We start from the raw sequence: 19685 nt of genomic DNA on the forward strand, positions 1-19685 counted from the left end.
GGACCATAATGAAGAACTTAATGATATTAAATATTTAATTTAATAATAACGGTTTCATGCATAATGAATAAAAAACTGAAATCATTTAAACCATAATAAATGAAGAAATTCATGATAATAAATTATGAATCTTAACGAGAACGGTTACGTTATTATTAAATAAGATATTTAATAATAACCGTTACCGGAGAAACACAAGATAAGGGACCCATGCTTAGATTTTGTGTAAGATGAGGGACCCTGCAAATCTCTTGAAGAGATTTGGGATGGTGAGATCTAATTATTGGGAAAAGAAATCTTTGTTAGCTCCACTATCTCATGTTGACAATAAGCCAGGAATTGTGGAATCTGGAGCAATGCCTTGCTGTTCTCTTCCTATTCAGGTGCAGTACTCTTGGGGCCTTCATTTAAAGAAACATGAATTCAGCATCTCTACAAGCTCGATACGGTCCACTGTCACATTTTCCTACTGGAAGATACAATTCATCATCTCTACAAAAGGTGGAGAGGTGGTCTTCGTTCACGCTGAAGAGAGAGAGAGAGAGAGACGATCATCCATTGGTAATTCCAATGAGACGAGTAACCCATTAATCTTGTTTAACTTGAGCTTTTTACCCAAATTACTTCGACTCAAAAAAATAATAGTGTTTCGGTCCTATACCTGATTTGATGATACAAGACGAAAGTTATGTAAAAGCAATCGAACAAATTGCTTATATACTTTATAATAAATTATCTAAATCTTTATCGATCAAACTAGTTAATATTATTAAATTATATTATGTTTGTACCAAAGACTTGTTGTGCACAATTTAAAATGGTATTATTTCCTGCTCGAAAGTTTAGCATCCATATGTAATGCATGCGATTGTGATGTTCATCTTGATTTGACCATCAGATTGATAACCTCACGGATTGCATGGTAAGAATTCAAACAATAACGATGGATGTGCCCAAATTGCCTTCTTTGACATCCTGTCGTGGCGATAACTCTTGAGATGGACGACGACTGAGAGTACGAAGATCCAACTAATACTACCGAGTCAGCTTGCTATTTTCTTGATCCCAACTGGAAGGAAAAGAATCAATCAGTTTTTACAATCTGTATGATGAATTTGCCAGTAGCAGAGTCACACATAGGTCTTCTCCTCGAGACTCCCAACTCTAGCTGGTGGTTCGGGTGAAACTACATATTTGGACTTTCTCTTTACGTGGTCCAATAATCCAAGTCGTCATCGCTTACGCTACAGGACTTCAAGAAGTCAACCATGTCGGGGAAGGTGGAGGAATCTTATTGGGTTTTGATGTAACTCGATCCTTTTCTTTAATGATAATAAGGAGAAGAAAAATTGGAATTCTACCTTAATGATGAGATGAAATGGCAATATGTGGTCAGGCTACGTTCGAGGAGGAGCCACCACACGTCAACCATGAGCTGCGGCAAAGGACAATAATTACTTACTCTCTCTCTTTCTCTTTCCCCGCTTCTATGAAGCCTAATGGTTGCAGTGTTTGTTTGCGTTTGCATCCACAACGACGACATGGTTACTATTCCGGAGGTGATGCTGAGCTCGGGAGCGAAGCCCATGCCACTCATCGGCCTGGGCACGGCCGTCTACCCCTTCGCCGCATCCGAGACCATGCGAGCAGCCATTCTACGCGCCATCGAGCTCGGCTATCGCCACTTCGACACGGCCGCCATCTACCGGTCCGAGGAGCCGCTCGGCGAGGCCATCGCCGAGGCCGTCCGATCCGGGGCCATCGAGTCCCGCGACGAGCTCTTCATCACCTCCAAGCTGTGGTGCAGCGACGCGCACGGCCATCTCGTCCTCCCCGCGCTGCAAAGGACTCTTCGGTACCACCCCTATCACGCCATGTTCCCATTCCATTACGCGCTGCAAAGGGCTGTTTGGTACCACCCGTATTTTTTTTAATAAGATTAAATTCTATAGATGAATCATTTTTAGTTTAAAATATATTTTAGAAGATTTTAAATAACATTAGATAGAGTTATAGAAATTAAATTTTTTTATATTTTATATTTATAAATATGTGACCTAATATTAACGTCAAGTTGAAGATATATAAGTATTTTTCTTTTTGAGAAGTTTAATTAATTCTTTTCATCTTAGTTTCTTTTTTTATTTTATCTGATCTCAAGCTAGTAATACCTTGTTATTACTAATTAAGAAAGAGTTACACTCACCATGTGATCCTCTCTTTCTTCACATGGTATCAGAGCCACAAAGGTGGTAATTTATATTTTAAAATCTCTTAGATGAATAAGATACCCATCTTTCGACTATAAAAAAATTATGGTCGAATTGATGTATTTGATATTGAACTTCTTAATCAGTCTAACTATAAGATCTAGAAGACTTGTTTGAAGTTTTATCTTATAGGCAAGGTCTATGAGATATGATTGGTGATAATACAACAACAGCACCAAATACTACATATACAGATGCCACGAAGAGATGAAAGACTTTAAATGCAAAAGCTGAATTTATATTAAAGAGATATATTTCTCATGATTTCTTTGAACATATTATCCATTGCAAATTAACTTTAAGAGATTTACATACATTGCTCAACAAAAAGAATATTACTTGGCTTCACTATTTAGAGACTAATTTGGCAAATACTATCTAAGGCGATTTCTTAATTTCTCAATATTTTTTAAGATTAAAAATTTATGTTCAAAGATTAGATCCAAATGAGTGATGCATAAATAAAATATTATATTATTTGTGGTCTTTGAAAAGAATACATTCTTTATGTTGCATCTATTCGGGGATGAGTTCAATAACCATTCTTAGTAAAATTGAAAAATCTTCTTACTTCTAAGAATCCCTAGCTAGTTAAATAACGGAAGCTTTTATTTTAGGAGGAGATGGAGATGTCCTTTTTACAAATAAGAAAAGTGATAATGATAATGATAAAGAGAAGAAAAATGATGTTGACAATAAGCAAGAGTTTTCTTCAAACAATGGTACAAATCGAAAGAAAATCAAGTATTATAGGTGTGACAAGTTAGGCCATATTAAGACAAATTATTGTGTGAAAATTAAAGGTGAAAATATTATAAATAAAGAAGATTATTCTAATGCTACTCATGAAGATTGAGACAAATGCTTTATAGCTAAAACTACTAAGACCATGATATATATTAATTTTTAAAATGATTAAATTATTGATTCAGAATGTAGTCATCATCTCAGTGATGATAGTACCAAATTTACTAATCTTCATCAATATAAAGGTAATGATGCAATTATCATGGCAGATAATACTCTTCACCAAGTTGTCACGAACAGTCGTCGCGCACTTGTAACAACTCCGTTCAACGAACTATTCGTCACTCTCGTCTATATGTACAGCTGCTTGGTAGCATGTTTTGGCTTGATTTTAAGTCCTTTTGTTTGTAAAAATAAAAGTTCAAATAAGTTGTAGCGCTACAGTGCAATGGCTCATCGAACTGAGCAAAACAACCCCAAAATAGCTATATTTTTGCGTGCTACGGGTTGATTTCTGCAACTCGCTACTGCATGCAAAACGCCAGCCATCTCAGCACCCTAGAACCTCCTGGGTGGCACAGGGCTGGATGGGGCTTCGGTATAGTGTCGGGCGTTGAATAATCTTTTGCAAGTTCACACGTTACCTTGACGGGAACTTGTTGTCGTGCCCAGCACCCGATGAGCAGCTGTTTGTGGACTTGCAGCTGTTCGTTCAACCTTATAAAGTCCTTATTTTCCCCCTCTCCCTCTTTTCTCTTGTGCACGTAAGGTGCTTGCTGAATTGCTTGTAAAGCTTCCCCTTTTCGCGAGACGTCGGGACTTGTCCGTCGCTCATTCTTCGAACTAATCAATTTTCTCTTTTTACAGGTCTTTCGGGACCTGCGAGAAGTTGCAAGTGGGCTGATCTTTGCTGACGCAAATCGCAAGGGCGAAACGCGACTTAGGAAACACAAGCTAAGTTCGCGTCTTTGCCGCAAGGGTGCCTCGCGACTTAGGCAATGTAAGCTAAGTTCGAGTCTTTGCCGCAAGGGTGCCTCACGCCATAGGCAATTCCAACTAAGGCCGTGACAAAGTGGAAAAGAAAAGTACTATCATAATCTCAGATAAAGACAATGATCCTATTACATTCAAGAGTGTATACCATGTTCTAGGTATAAAGAAAAAATTCTTCTCTATTGTAGATGCAATTGATGTTGAAAATTATATTCTTTTTTATCCTAATGAAGCTAAGTTTCTTCACAATATAAAAGAATTAAATGTAGATATAGTAAATATTGATAAAAGGGTTATATATTTATATATTTTATCAGCATCAATCTCTTATATTGATAAGATAAGTACAAATGATAGTGCATCAATCTGACATGCTAGACTTGGTCATATAAATTTTCTTAAATTAAAGATTATGATGCAAAAAACCTTAGTGAATGATCTTTCTAATCTTACTACTTTTAATAGTAATAAAGTTTTTAAAGATTATTAATATGGTACGACACACATGCAACCTTTTGATAGATAACTCTGTAAATTTCCCTCGGAGCTTATTCATAGTACCACCTTATTTAGGTTCTGCTTTTGTTGATGATTTTACAAGGTTTATATAGGTCTATTTTATTAAGAAAAAGTCATAATTTTTTTTAAAATTTTAAGGGTTCAGATTAACAATTGAAAGTGCTCTTGAAAGAAAAATTAAAAGATTACACACCAATAATAATGGAGAGTTTATTACTATTAAAAGTAATGAACTCATTACTATTTACAAAAAGTATAATATCAAAAAGGAATTTACATGTGAAAATACACCACAACAAAATAGTGTGGCTGAACTTGTAAGTGTTGACCTCGTGTAAAGAATTTACTCAATATCTTATAGGCAAAAGGTGTGACATATACAACCAATGTTATTAATCGAATTTCTTGTAGTTCAATCAATCTGAAGTCTCCAGATAAGCTCATATTTGGTAAGAAACCAAATGTTAAAACATTTTAAAATATTTGATTTTTCATACTATATTTATATACTAGACTCAAAGAGAAGATCAAGAAATGTATCTTTATTAACTATGATGAAAGAAAGAAAGGTTGAAAATGCATGGATCTACAAACACATTATTATGTGGTATCTCAAGATATTGTGTTTGATGAAATTTCTTGTTATCATCCTTCACAAGTAATTTTCTTTAAAAATATCAACCACAATAATAAAAGTGATACATGTTCAAAACCTATGATTGAGATTCCTTTGTCATTTAATGCTTCCATAGATTTTGGCTTATATGTATTTACTCATATTATTTCTTCATTACTAATGATAGAGTAAAGTGGTAGGGAGAGTAATGATGTTCACGAAGAGAAGTTTTCAACACGAAGAAGATAAAAAAGAATAATTATCAAACAACATGTTACAGAGATGGAGATATTTGTTTTGATGAAGCCAAAGGTGTTAGTGTGGGAGGATACAATAAATGAAGAAACGAATGCTCTTTATAAACATAAAACTCAGGATCTTGTGTCTATTGATTTCGACGAGAAATTTGGTGTTATTTTTTATTTGCACAAGCCTATTCTTGAATTTGGTCGTCATATAGATATTGTGTCTTCTGTATGAAGTCCGGTTAGAGATTTCAATAGTTTTCCGGTCAAGAGCTATTCCTGATAATCCTAAAAGTTTTTGGCTAGAACAATTTCATCCAGGGATTGGTGATGAAGAAGGCAACACAACGTCAATGGCTATGAAGAGAAAGTTGCTACGGACTCAAAGAAACCCATCTGCGCTGAAACAAGTCAGAGATCAAATGTTTGTGAAGTAGAAGATGATATAAGGGTGAAAGGAAACTCTTATACCATCTTCCTTCTTATAGCCTTCCTTGACCAGCCAAAAATGGAAGGTCAAATCTTTCACCTGAAAGCATGACCAACCCAAGTCACCATTGCCCATGTAAAGGAATTGACAATCATGTTGTTCGCTCAAGATGCATTGAGAATTATACGGTGCCCGCGATGGTCTTCTCGATCAGTGGGTTCAATGGTGAGGTTCAGTTCATTCATTATCATCGATGTGAAATCCTAGTGACTAAGCAAGTTCAACTTGATTTCAAAACAAGTTAGGACTTATTTTCAAAATTATATTTTAAGGGGGAGTGTTAAAAAGTTCAAATATCTTTTGGAAGATCATAAATTAATATTTTATTTATATAAAGTTTTAGGTATAAGAAATTTTTAGTTTAAAATGTATTTTAAAAAAATTCAAATAAGATTAGATAGAGTTATAGAGATTAGGGACTCTTGTTTTTTTATATATATAAATAAGTGATATTTACATGTGTAGAAAAATTCAAGTCTCTAATATTCAAGTTAAGACTAAAAATCGTTCAAAATCTATAAGTATTTTTTTTAAGAAGTTCAATAAAAATTCTTTTTCCCTTCTTGATTTCTTCTTATATAATGGTTTGATCTTGAACTAAAAGTATCTTACTAGAAAGGGTTACACTCATGTGATCCTTCTTTTCTTCTGTACTGCTTGTCTTGCAGGAACCTTCAGTTGGATTACCTTGATTTGTATCTTATACACTGGCCTGTGAGCACAAAGCCGGGGAAGTACGAGGTGCCGATGCCGAAGGAGGACCTCCTGCCGATCGACTTGAGCTCGGTGTGGAAGGCGATGGAGCAGTGCCAACGATTCGGGCTAACGAGGTCGATAGGCGTCAGCAACTTCTCCACCGAGAAGCTGGAAACATTGCTCTCCATTGCCAACATCCCCCCTGCTGTCAACCAGGTGAGCATGCATTCCCTCGACCCAAAGAACTTAGTTCTTGTTGGAGCATGATGAGGGAAGTGTTATCCGTGGACAAGGTGGAGGTGAACCCGCTTTGGCAGCAGCAGAAGCTGAGAGAGCTTTGCGTGGCTAAGGGGATTCAAGTGTGTGCTTACTCTCCCCTGGGGGCAAAGGGAACTATGTGGGGCCAAGACTGGGTCATGAACTGTGATGTCATCAAAGATATAGCTGCAGCCAAGGGGAAGACTCTTGCTCAGGTAACATTGATACAGCAGCATCATAGGCAAAGAAGGATCATGACCTTATTATTATTACGATCAAAACACTGTTCCGAATCATATGCACAGATCTGCTTGAGGTGGGTGCATGAGCAAGGAGACTGTGTGCTGGCAAAGAGCTTCAACGAGAAGAGGATGCTGGAGAACCTGGACATCCTGGATTGGGAGCTGAATGAAGAAGAGAAGCGCAAAATCAGCGAGATTCCACAGCGCAAAGGATGCCTAGGTTTGGAGTTTGTGTCAGATGATGGACCTTACAAATCTGCTGAAGAGCTTTGGGATGGTGAGATCTAATTGTTTTGCTGGGAAGACGAATCTTCCTTAGCTGCATCATTTCATGTTGTCATCAAGCGTATGCTACGATTCACTATCAGATGTATGTGCTTTAATCCGGAGGTATCAAGTGATGCTTAATGTGGCACCAAAAAAACCATTAAGTTCTTGCAAAAAGGACATGGAAAAGTTTGCTGTCGTTTGATTGAGAACAAACAAAAGCTTTTAGATGACATGACAATGATCAAAGAATATAACATGGTATCGGAGTGAAAGATTGTATGTTCAATAGCTAAATGGAATGACAATGATAAAAAAGAAAAAAATCTAACACATTGACTTTATTGAATGAATCTTCTGGGATGTTGTCGAACCACTAGGTTACGTGGTCGGCCGCCACATCGGATTATAACTTGATCCCCATTTGAAGCTGCTAAATTTCGGCTTGGTGCAAATGAATTTGCCAAAACATACTCTTAATAGACACAACATAAGGAGTTCAAAGAGAGCAAAAGAACATTACAATGTACAAGGTGGTCTGATGAGGGCCAGTAGCACTGCATTTCGTCCCCACACTTTATGTTGGTACGGAGAAGAAATGAACTCAAGAACTATTTGATTGCATCCAATGCCCATGATATATCTTTATATCAAACTGATTGTCTTGATAATGACAAAGAGAATTACAAGCCCTACATGGCTCTAAACCATCTAAAAGTGTACTTCAGATGGAAGAAAATATACGACATAACATGCAAGAATTCTCATTAGATCAATGTTACCACATGTACTTTCGAAAGCCCAAGCTAATACATTTCCGCATAAGAAGATACCAACCGAAAAAACGAGAAAACCACCAACAAAGACAACTACATGCCCAGTTTAACCAAACATGAGCATAGCATACAAATAATATCAATATATAATTTCCACTGGATAGAGTAAAAAGTTTCCACCCTTCAAGTCCTAAAGCCAACGCAGAGTTAAAATCAGAACCATTCTTTGCTCTATGATCCTTAAAAATTACACAAGAAGCTACACAAGCCTCTGGCTTGATGCTATAATTAAAGCATTTGAAATTTCCTCGTATAAGTTCTTTACCTATAGAGCTGATACACATGACCTAATGTATCTGTGTAGAACCCTTAAAACAAAAGAGTACCATGCTTTCCAAATGAACATGAGCAATTTTTTACAACTTGGTAAAATTTAAATTAACTTTGGCAACATAAGTGCGATGCACATACATCTATTCCATCTCGAGTTTGATTTCTAATAATTATTCTGAAACCATTAACTCGTGTTAAGGAATATGTGTTTGCTGTTTATGGAAGATCATTCCACTTCAATGCATATACATAGGTACATATATACATATACATATACATATATACATATACATATATACATATACATATACATATATACATATATACATATACATATACATATACATATATATATATATATATGTGTGTGTGTGTGTGTGTGTGTGTGACTTCAAACCATATGCAGACAGTGCCGATTTGAATAGGCCATGCTTATTTTAATTGACAAGGATGTTCGTAATCTGAAACTCTCACCGAGTTCTGGTTTTGGGTTGAGTCTGGATCAATCGTTACAACCAAAACAATCATGGCCACCAGTATGGATCAAACAAGACTGCTCGTGCCACAAATACTGGCTACGTTGATCATTACTTATTTCGATGAAGTGAACTTCAAATATATATTTCTATTAAAACTGATAATCCCCAATCTGTATTAGTTAAAACAAGTAAGATCTTAACCAGAATGGCTAAAACCACTGTCAAAACTGAAGATAAAACCAATACTAGAAACATAGATATCTGTAGATATGGAAACCAATCATAGTCTGCTTTAAAAGCAAAATAGGTTAAGCTTCTCGATATAACAGAACACAGTGCAAAAATGTTTGAGCACAAGTTCTTCACAGCAAGGTCTACCAATGTTTTTCCTACCAGGAAAATATAAATGTCAGCAGAAAATTCCATTATTATATTGATCATCTATTAAATGTTTTTCTTGGAATTTAGTGGAACTAAAGCGACACATACATATGAAGCACCTAGGCCTTTGGACAATCGCAGAAGGTGGCCTAAATTACATTAAAGCAATTGACTTATAAGCGATCACTCAGTGCTATCAGCATCTAATTTGAAGCACTTAGCATGGTTAAGAATAAATACACAGAACATTAAGAATCTACAACAGGAAAATAACCATAAAACTTCATAGATATAAGGCAACCATCAAAGATAGAATGCCAAAACATTCAATGTACTGGACTAAATCATTACGAGTAAGAAGCAGGTGATGATGATTTACAATTCATTAGATGAGAAAACCACAAGATCTAGGCAGCACTATTCGAACTACAAGTTTCAGTGACCAGGGAAGAAACCAAGTTGCACATATAACCCCAGTGTGTAAACCTAAAAAACTATGTTAAGTTGGCAGATACGAGAAAATTTTGCTCAAACTTATATCGAAGGACCTCTGCAGGACACAAAGTAATAACACCATGAAAACAATGATTCAATGCAAAGGTAGATTGGTAGAACAAGCCAACATCTTTACCTGATAGTCACAAACTTGTTGGTACCATGCTTAGCCCAGAATGTCCTTAAGTCAATTGGATTAGAAAGGTTGTACCCTTCTCCAGCCAGCTTCTCCAGCACCTTCTTAAATGCACCCTGACTCATTTTTCGGCCAGCAATGCGTGCCCCCCGCCTCTTCGTGCTCATCGGAAGGGGATATATTGACACACTGGTGGTGCAGCACGCTGACTGCCACCCTCCAATTCCCCATCGGTAGCACTGTTGTTGCTTTCCTGTACAAGAGCAGACTGGAGTTGGAATCCTCGACATGTCAAAATTGATCCCGTTAATGACCATGCCTGTGCTCTTCCTTCCAGACTTCCCATGTGAGGCTGAACCATTGGCAACCTCATCTTTTGGTGCAGTGACTTTCTTAGGCTTCTTCGTCTTTGGGGGTTTCTGCACACGACCCCTGGGCGTCTTCTTCAAAGGAGACTCATTTCTAACTACGGTCTCATCTGCCATTGGAACCTTGTCATCCTTGGGCTGCGGCTCCAGATGTTGCAGCATCTGGACGTTCTCGATGGTGGGGGGTTCAGGGAGCACGCTATAAGTTGGGTGGTGTTGGTGGCTCGTTGGCAAAATGTGGAGATTCTTGCTATTGTTATTGCTATGGCGCATCAACCCGTCTCTCACATAGTCATTCTTGCTATTGTCGTTGCTATGGTGAAACCATCCATCACTCATAAAGTCCACTGGAGCTGTTGGCTCCGGAATGCTGCAGTGCCGACGAATGAACCCAGCATTCGACAAAAGGGGCTTGGCATCCTGCTCCACAATGGAAGACATGAGCCGCAGTCCAAGGTTTCCCTTCGACGACGGCTCATAATACCCCCAGTTCCGGATGCCCAATCCACCATCGTCATCCATGGAAGCGGATGACAGAAGAACCGAGGAGAAGTCCGACGAAATTGCTGACTGTACCAAACAAGAAAATTCGAACTTGTATACCGATTCGATCAACCCATCGGACGACACATTGGATTCATCTCATCAATGCCATCAACCTCCCCTTCATGGAAAGATCATGAGAAATGGTAAATCGATGGCAAAGTAACCAAAGAGCAACAGAAAGGCAACATTTTTTGTAGAAATCTCAACAACAAAACCCGATCAAACAACCAAGGAAAAGACCAAAGGCAGGATATAATCCCAGCAACAACGAACCCCGGCAACCTGCGTTCCCCGATGCAGAGGGAAAGATCGGACTTTTAGGGTTCCTAGCTCAGATCTTCTCAATATAAATGTTCAGAAGTAGGCAAAATCTAGTGGAAAAACCGATGGCAACACGGGAGAATGATAATCTCGCTCGCGTCCACAGAAAAAGAAACGAAACCCTTTCACTTGCAAAGATTCAGAAACTTACCACGGAAGCAACGATGAACCCAGCAGTCTGCGTCCCCGGATGCAAATGGAAAGATCGGACTTTTAAGGCCCCAAGTTGAGATCTTTGCAATGTAAATGTTCGCAAGTGGGCAAAATCTAGTAGAAAAACTAAGGAAAGGAAAAATCTTTTTCACTTGCAAGGACAGAGAAACAAACCACAGAAGAGAGAGAGGGGGGAGAGAGGAGCTCTCCCTCTAGAAATGGGAGGAAGACAGAGAGGGCAAAAGATAGGCTTTTGATCGATCCAGACGGCGAGAATTGTAAACCAAATGTTGGTATCATCATAAATGCAGGTGTTTCGTTTGGATTGAGGAGAGATAACACTGGAAAAGGGGAGGAAACTCGAAGCAGGGGCCAGAAGGAACAAGAGGTGGTCGGACGGTCCCCTGTTTTGGCAGACCAACTTGGACTCGCTCCCCCACCCCCCTCCTCCCCGTTCTCATCCATTTCCTGACACCCTGACAAATAATTGTTTTCTCCCAAGTTTGCCTTTTTCTGGTTTGCTAAAATCATGTGAATATTACAGCCAAATGAATCCAAAGCAGCAATATTATATATCTTTTTCTTTTCAAATCAAAAGTAAGAAAAGATGAGCTTCGATTCCCAAAATCTTACTATCAACCCTCAAAACATTCACGTCTTCGCAATGTCTAAAATTTTCTTTGGTTAGCATAAAATATTAATTTTCTAAACTAAAATTTTGAAATCAAATTTTATTTCTTTCAAAAAATTAAATTAAATTCAAAAAGAAAAAAAATTATATATATATATATATAATATAATAAATATAAAGAAAAAGAAAATTTTACTTAATTTACTGTCATTTGTTGAGGTTGAGTCTGACATAAATGAGTTCATTATTATTATTACAATTAGGATTTCGTACGGAAGAAGGTGAGAGGAGATATTAGTGGACCGTTTGACTTTTGATTGGACGGCTGTGATTTGTTTACTGTCAACGACGCGTCGGCAAAGTAGCAGTTTTCCTGCAGTTGTTATGTCGAACTATTTCGTGACCGAGTGGGAGATGGAAGATTCTCCTGCTCAACATCAAGCTGACAGGCTTATCCTACTAATGAAGCGAGAGGAGGAAGGAACCACAACAGGTTGCTGTCAAGCATCGTAAGGTGATCGGTTGAAGAGCGCACTCTGCCATCCAACATCATCTCCCAAAGGCAAAGATTCTCATTTTGACCTTCGCTTTAGAACATGACCACGTGGTGGGGATCTTGCGGTGCCACTCCTTTCCGATGTTCTTCTTTGATGAAATATTGTTTTCATCTTTTAACTTTTCCTTTGTTCCGAGAACAATTCCGAATGATCATGATTTCAATTCATCAGAAAATTTAGTCGGCGGAAGTAAATTCTTTCTCCTGGAGACGTATCATCACACCGAGAAGCATAGAATTATTGTTCATGAATGACATCAAGAACACACAAGCTTTCGGAGAGAAGATGCCAGCTTCTGCGCTTAGAGTCTGAGAGCGAGATCGGGTTCCTCTACCGGCTGCTGATCCCCTGTTGCCACATCTGAATCCTCCGCCGGTTCTGAACTCGAACCTGCCATCGGCCTAAAGCTTCCAGGCCAACGGAACTTCGTCTCCTCATCCTCCAGGAAGACGGGCCTCGGCTCGAGCAAGCTTTTTCCACACCTTCTGCTGCTGCGATGGATCTCTCTCCACTTCTGATGCACCGATGAGTGTGCTTTGATCTCCAGTGACCGGAGAGCAGATCCATGAAGGGGCAAAGACGCAATGCTGGCGTAACTGCGTGGAAGAAATAATGCATGCGAACTCAGTGCCCTCTTCGCGAGCGTTCGTTCCCTCTTGTGAGCGTTCTGATGGCCTCCGAGGGCTTGGGAGCTGAAGAACTTGCGTCGGCAGTAGCCGCAGGAGAAGACTCTTTGTGAACTCGGTGCGCTGCCGCCTTCGCTTGTGCTCGACCACGGAACAGCTGATGGTGCTGTTGGACGTGCATTGATGGTGAGGGAGGGATTGAGAGAGAAGGGCGGAGGAGTAGGAGAAGACTCTTGGCCACACATATCGGAAGCCGCTTGACTGCTTGCTTCTTCCAAGACATCTTCTGATGATGATTCTGGGTTGGAACTGTTCATGTTCGGCAGAAATATTGTCGACGAGGCTTAGGCCTCCTTCAGCTGCATAAAGGCATTGAATTGCTGCCAAGAATGAAGTAAAGCTTGGAATGAATGATCCATCGAGATGGTAAGAGGAAACGAAATAGATCTGAACAGGTAGCAGCACCCAGCAGACGGAAAAAGAAGACACAAGCAACCAAGATTCTTGAGCTCAAAACATTCAAGAACACTCAGAATTGGACCAGAACAGGCATCATAAATACCCAAACTCCAGTGGCACTCGAGAAACCATGGTAGACAAATGGGCCAAGGGAACGAGCAAGTACCGATAAAGGAAAAGCTGCTTGATGCACCCTCGGCACTTCCCTGCGGGAAATGGCCTCCTCCTGTCACAGAAAGAAGAAGATGAGATCAGAGGTGGCAGAACAAATGGCAGTCTCTTTCTTGTGGAATTTTGCAGTCCCTTTAATGACTGAGATGCTCTTGTCATCTACATCTCGCCACCACCAACATGGCAACATGGATCACTAGAAAAAAGAGATCCACTGCTCCATTTATGGGGTCACTTTAAAGGGATAAACAAGCTATCACTTGGATGCACACATAGGGAAGGGAATTGGAGTTCCTGCACAAGCAGAGATATTTGGCTTTTGGATGACACATGATATCATCACAGGCACAAGTCCTGCGGCATCTTTCCATTTTTCTACTTGTTTATCCTACACCACCACATCCATTCACTCGGCCTTTTCCTGTGTTCATGATCATCTGTAATATTTATAGTGTCTTTTGAGTTTTTATTTTTATATATACATAAGAGAAATGGAGTTGTTCAGATTGTAGGAATAGGAAATGGAAAATCTATTTCCTCTGTGTGTGTGTGTGTGTGTATTATGCATTGCTTGCAAAGAATGTGGTGAACGATTTGTTTTCATGAGCCTTTCTTATCTCTCTGTCCTATAAAGACCACAAGAGCATCATAGTTCATAGAATGTTCAACATAGAGATGCTACTACGATTCATCTTGCTGTCATCTCTCTCGATGTGGAATGAACCATCAGATTGACTTCTAATCTTCGACAGTACTTTGAAGTCAGTCTTCTCCGTGGCTTTTATTTTCCTGAAAGTTAGTCTTTAAAGGAATTTGCATTCTCCTCAAAGAAGCCCAAGTCAAATTGTTTACTCCTTCGAGCCTTTCTTCGACTTCTAAATGCTAATATTGATTTGCTTTGGAATATTGTTAACATATTTCCCTTAAATCAGTCAAAGCTGTCCTAAAAGGAAAAGTTATTGGTCAACATTCACTTGTTTATCCGTCAGGGTGAACAAAAGTTCAAAAGGAAAAGTTATTGGTCAACATTCACTTGTTTATCCGTGGGTGTGAACAAAAATTCAAAATAGATCATTTGGGACTATCTCCTTCTATCACTCGTGTGGACAAAATACTAATAGGAGGATGTTGAAGTGGTTACAAATTATTCTATCTAAGATCAAGTATAAAAGTGAATCTCCGATATTACACCGTATGGCTTTCTTCTTAAAAACATAAAATAAAATACTATACCGGTTAAATCTTCGATAACTAACTTAAGTATCGAAAAAAATTTCTCGACATCGATTTTAATGTAGACGACATCTTAGGAACTTGACACTTCTATCTTGGAATCATTTTAGGCACTCATACATCTAAATAGTTATCGTTTACTATCATTTTAGAAGAATGATATCACCATTTGTGATAACTCAAGAGAAAACTAAAAAAAAAACATACGTATAATAATAATTAGGTAGGTCGGATCGGCCCGAACCGGTTTAGAAGTGTTTGAATCGATGGGTACGAGTATAATACCAAGTAATTGTACTAAGAAAATAGATTGTATACATGCAAGAAGGCACCAACTGAGATGATTTATCGTTGTTATTGAGGACCTACTTTTGCCTGTGGAAGGGGTACTTTTGTTGGACAATGCAGTTGACCCGAGAAGAAGACCATGACCACGAACCATTTGACCAAGTACACATGTTGACTCCGTACTCAAGTTATCGAACGCTTTTCCTTCCATTCTTCCATTCACATCCGAGCAAATGTGGACTCGTACATAAGAGAGAACTAATGAATGCTACCCACCATTCAGATAGGAAATAGAGGAAAAATATTTGTCGATTTAGTGTAATTTTTGGGCTTTTTTTTTCTTCCCTTCTATTCATCAACAGTAGTTATAAATATTTTCCTCGATAGCTTAATAATGGAAAAGATTCATGTGTCTCCATTCCAAACAATTAGAGCATTATTACTTGTTGATTCTAATAATTAAGAAAATATGAAAAGCCGAACAATCTTAACATAATCGTAATCAAATGTTTGAACGACCGGTAATGATTATGAATTTACATATAAAATTTTTTGAAAGCTCCTAATATAAAAAGGGATTCGAGCTATATAATTTTTCTCTTGTAATATTTCGAAATTGACTCGAACATCGAAAAATATATGGATTCCTTCGATCGACAAATGCTAACATAATCATAATCAAGTGATTATTTTCTCCTTATTAATCAAGCAATCATCATTATATAAGTTAAAGATTAACTTAAGGTCGTTGGATATACCATTTAATATGGACGATACGTACCGATTTGAAAGGGGATTGATGATTTATCAGTATACTCTCATGTATCGTGTGTTGATATACCTCCGTATGTATCAAACTGACAACTGATCAATATATTAGTACAGACTAATAAGACGAACTATAGATTAACTAACCAAACAAGTAGTCATAATTATGAATTTACAAGTAAAATTCTTCCAAGGCTCTAACATAAAAAAAGGATTCAAAATATATCATATACTTTTTTTTCTTCTAATTTATTAAATATAATTTATTAAATATAATTTATTAAATATAATTTATTAAATCATAAAAAAAGAGGTTGGGTTGATGTGTGAAAGAAGGGTTCGTTCTTACCGTTTCCTGCCCGCGTTTTTAAACGTTCAAGCTTCAACGGTCAACGTTCAAAATCCATAGCGATAGCCATAATTACCCCAACACTTCCAAACCTCTCGACACTCCTCTTTGAACGATTTCCTGCAAACAACCCATCAGCCTTATATAGACTCACCCTTCCCTCCCATCTCTCTCATTCCGAGTCTCACAACCCCCCATCCCCCACTCCCCACAGCATCCACGCCCTTCCTCTCTCCAACAAGCTCATCGTCGCTCATGGCCCTGCCATGGAGAAGCCGCAGGTCCAGCCTGGTGAAGAACAAGCCGGTCAAGAGGATCTCCGGCGTCGAGGTTTCGATCCCCACGCACTTCCGGTGCCCCATATCGTTGGACCTCATGAAGGACCCGGTGACGGCGTCGACCGGGATCACCTATGACCGGGCCAGCATCGAGGCGTGGCTCGACATGGGGAACGCGACGTGCCCGGTCACCAACCGGGAGCTGAAGCAAGAGGACCTCATCCCCAACCACTCCATCCGGAAGATGATACAGGACTGGTGCGTCGCCAACCGATCCAACGGAATCGAGAGGATTCCCACACCCAAGATCCCCGTCACCAAGGCCCAGGTCACGGACATCGTGTCGGAGATCGCCGCGGCCAGCCGGCGGCGCGACCGCGCTCGGTGCGGGCAGCTGGTGGCGAAGGTCAGGAGCTCGGTGAGGGAGGGCGAGCGGAACCGGGGGTGCTTCGAGTCGAATGGCACCGGGCGGGCTCTGGCCGCCGCTTTCGGTGCATTTGCCGGTGTTTCCTCCGTCGACGGCTCGGTGACGCGGGTGCTGGAGGAGATCTTGGCCGCGCTGACGACGCTGCTACCGCTCGACGAGGAGGCCGCTTCGCACGTCGGATCGCCAGAGTCCCTGACCTGTCTCGTGTCGATCTTAAAGCACGGGGATCTGGTCGCGAGGCTCAATGCGGCTGTGGTGGTGAAGGAGCTGCTCGCGTGCGGCGGAGCACGAGCGGATGGCACGGCCGACACGGCGGGGCTGGTGGAAGCACTGGTGAAGCTCATCAAAGAGCCCGTCCTCCCTCAGATCACGAAGGCCTCCCTTGTCGCCATCTTCTACCTAACCAACTACAGCGAGAGGACGGCGTCGCGGGTGGTCGGTATGGGACTGGTGCCCGTGCTCATAGAGACGCTCGTCGACGCCGAGAAGAGCATGTGCGAGAAGGCGCTGGCCGTGCTGGACGCGCTCGTGGGGTGTGCCGGCGGCAGGGAGCAGGCATACGGTCACGCGCTGACGACGCCGGTGCTGGTGAAGAAGATGTTCCGGGTGTCGGACACGGCGACCGAGTTCGTGGTCTCGGCCCTGTGGAAGCTGTGCAAGGGCGAGGAGGAGGCAGGAGATGAGGGAGAAGGGAGGGGGAGATGCTTGCGAGAGGCTCAACAAGCGGGAGCCTTCCACAAGCTCTTGCTTCTGCTGCAGGTTGGGTGTGGTGAGGCGACCAAGGAGAAGGCCACCGCTCTCCTTAGACTATTGAATGGGTACAAGAAGGATGAGTGCATAGACACCACAGATTTCAAGGGACTAAAACAGCCTCTTCTTCCTGTGTGATTTAGAAACATGTACAAAATACAGTCTATTCTCTTCGTTTGCACTACAAAAAACTATGTTTTACACGTTAAGAACAGAAAGAAACAGTTGGAAAGTGTTGGGGCTGCTCTCTCTCTCTCTCTCTCTCTCTCTCTCTCTCTCTCATTCAGAACATCGCCAACACTCGACCTCTTACCTATGCAGCCTTAAATATCTCCTCATAAATAAGTTTCAATTGATTTACAAGCTCAATGTAAATTAGCTTGGTTTCTGGTTATATGAATATTATTCTGGTTATTGAAACTAATAATCATACAACCATTATAATTGAATTTATAAGGGTTTTCAAGCTAAATATAGCATGCTCCCTACCAAACATTGCTTGCTTCAGTGAAATCTGCAATAAGTTTGTAGATTTTCCTATTGCTCAGCTACTCATCATTGAATTTTATGACAGTCCCTCTTATGCTTAAATTTTCATCATTAGGAGTTGAAATTTTGAATTTAATCATTATTGAATATGCAAGACGAACAAGTTTAGTATTTGAAATCTATTATATCGACAAATCTAGGGTTGAAGAGTCAATATATACTTTCTTATCTTTTCTAGACTAACGACAAGATTATCCCTTTAAAAAAATCATTAGACGTATATGATGTTCACACATGGGCACGAACAATATAATAATCAACTCAGAATGTTTCAATAAAGACCAATGAAAATATATTGTCTTCGTGTGTATAGCTAGCTGTAAAGTCATTTTAATTTTATACGGGAAAAAGAATCTCTCTCTCTCTTTTTGTTTTTTTTTGGTATTTTTCTCACTTGTGTTTGTAATGGTAGACTTTGCAGGAGTCGTGGGTTGCGATCGGACGTAGCTTTGAAATTTTCATAGGACGCCGACTTGTATGGACTTTGACTCGATTAGTATTTTTCTCATACGTGTGTGTTGACTTTGATCGAAGGTTTTACTTGGTTTATATGAACTAGTTTTGTATGAAACGACTGATGTCACCACAACTTTGAACAGCACAGTGGCAAAATTTTCTCGTCACCGATTGAAACTTGTCTGAACAGCACACAAGTTATTGTTTTATTTAAGCATTGTATAACTTAACATGGAAGACTAATTAATAATAATACATGCCCAGTTTGATATGTGTACCTCATCTGCCACAAGAATGGCATGCAGGTGGCCTGGAGGCATTATGTCGGGTTTGATATGTGCATGCAAGTCGTTGGATGGAGGACCAACAACATCGCTCCTAGGATCCACCGGGAGTGCTTTACGCCCGCCCTGATACGATCGATCTTCGTCGTCAATTCAACGCGATGAGATCGATTCGATCTAATCCATTTTTCGAGCATACTCGCATCTATCTGAAAGGAAGAGAAGAGGAGGATACGATACACCAAAGAGGGTCCAACTGATCAAGAAAAAGCAGAAAAAATATATGTATCTCGTTTTACTCCCATTCTTAAACGTTAATTTTGGTTTGATGCAGATAAAAAATTTTACAAGTTCAGGTACTCGTACTTTTAAAAATCATATTGATGTGACACAGTGTTGCATCATCTAATCGATACTTTCACCTGTCAAACCAACTCCCAGTTTGCCACATGAAGTGAGATATTAGCTGTCTGCCTATAGATCCAATATTTTCCTAACGACTAAACCCTCTTTACTCGCTACATCTCT

General features: G+C 39.8%; 3 protein-coding genes and 1 long non-coding RNA gene across 7 annotated transcripts; 2 read left to right on the plus strand and 2 right to left on the minus strand.

Annotated features, from left to right (window-relative positions):
- The first annotated feature begins 1410 nt into the window (after positions 1-1410).
- Positions 1411-7576, plus strand: LOC135597139 (deoxymugineic acid synthase 1-like). The gene is made up of 4 exons (XM_065089692.1): positions 1411-1855; positions 6549-6792; positions 6870-7049; positions 7140-7576. Exons 1-4 carry the CDS (start codon positions 1500-1502, stop codon positions 7362-7364), a joined length of 1005 nt encoding a protein of 334 aa, XP_064945764.1. The 5' UTR covers positions 1411-1499; the 3' UTR covers positions 7365-7576.
- A 1187-nt stretch (positions 7577-8763) lies between these two features.
- Positions 8764-11792, minus strand: LOC103970789 (protein Barley B recombinant). Of its 4 annotated transcripts, none has more exons than XM_065089694.1 (3): positions 11330-11792; positions 9944-10970; positions 8764-9320 (listed from the first exon to the last, which is right to left on the minus strand). In XM_065089694.1, the coding sequence occupies exons 2-3, from the start codon at positions 10831-10833 to the stop codon at positions 9224-9226; spliced, it is 987 nt and encodes a 328-aa protein (XP_064945766.1). In that variant the 5' UTR covers positions 10834-10970; positions 11330-11792; the 3' UTR covers positions 8764-9223. The 4 variants fall into 4 exon arrangements, with proteins under 4 accessions (XP_064945766.1, XP_064945765.1, XP_018675737.2 ...); XM_065089693.1 differs by having other exon boundaries at positions 8765-9320; positions 9944-10975; XM_018820192.2 differs by lacking the exon at positions 8764-9320 and adding an exon at positions 9570-9862 and having other exon boundaries at positions 9944-10975.
- Positions 11793-12694: 902 nt separating this feature from the next.
- LOC103970790 (uncharacterized) lies at positions 12695-14256 on the minus strand. The gene is made up of 2 exons (XR_010481124.1): positions 13771-14256; positions 12695-13525 (listed from the first exon to the last, which is right to left on the minus strand). It is a non-coding gene; the product is annotated as an uncharacterized LOC103970790 (long non-coding RNA).
- Positions 14257-16563: 2307 nt separating this feature from the next.
- LOC103970791 (U-box domain-containing protein 21) lies at positions 16564-18104 on the plus strand. The gene has a single exon (XM_009384711.3). It carries the CDS (start codon positions 16669-16671, stop codon positions 18004-18006), a length of 1338 nt encoding a protein of 445 aa, XP_009382986.2. The 5' UTR covers positions 16564-16668; the 3' UTR covers positions 18007-18104.
- The last annotated feature ends 1581 nt before the right edge of the window (positions 18105-19685 follow it).

Source organism: Musa acuminata, chromosome BXJ1-11 (genome assembly GCF_036884655.1).
Source record: "Musa acuminata AAA Group cultivar baxijiao chromosome BXJ1-11, Cavendish_Baxijiao_AAA, whole genome shotgun sequence".
Lineage (NCBI taxonomy): Eukaryota > Viridiplantae > Streptophyta > Magnoliopsida > Zingiberales > Musaceae > Musa > Musa acuminata.

What these genes read in the sequence shown, in the direction of transcription:
- LOC135597139 (XM_065089692.1), top strand. Translation starts at nt 1,500, where the DNA reads ATGGTTGCAGTGTTTGTTTGCGTTTGCATCCACAACGACGACATGGTT. An exon ending in TCCCCCCTGCTGTCAACCAG is followed by an intron (nt 6,793 to 6,869) that starts GTGAGCATGCAT and finishes TCCGTGGACAAG; the next exon opens with GTGGAGGTGAACCCGCTTTG. An exon ending in AGGGGAAGACTCTTGCTCAG is followed by an intron (nt 7,050 to 7,139) that starts GTAACATTGATA and finishes TCATATGCACAG; the next exon opens with ATCTGCTTGAGGTGGGTGCA.
- LOC103970789 (XM_065089694.1), bottom strand. Translation starts at nt 10,833, where the DNA reads ATGGATGACGATGGTGGATTGGGCATCCGGAACTGGGGGTATTATGAG. An exon ending in AACAAGTTTGTGACTATCAG is followed by an intron (nt 9,321 to 9,943) that starts GTAAAGATGTTG and finishes TTTTCCTGGTAG; the next exon opens with GAAAAACATTGGTAGACCTT.
- LOC103970791 (XM_009384711.3), top strand. Translation starts at nt 16,669, where the DNA reads ATGGCCCTGCCATGGAGAAGCCGCAGGTCCAGCCTGGTGAAGAACAAG.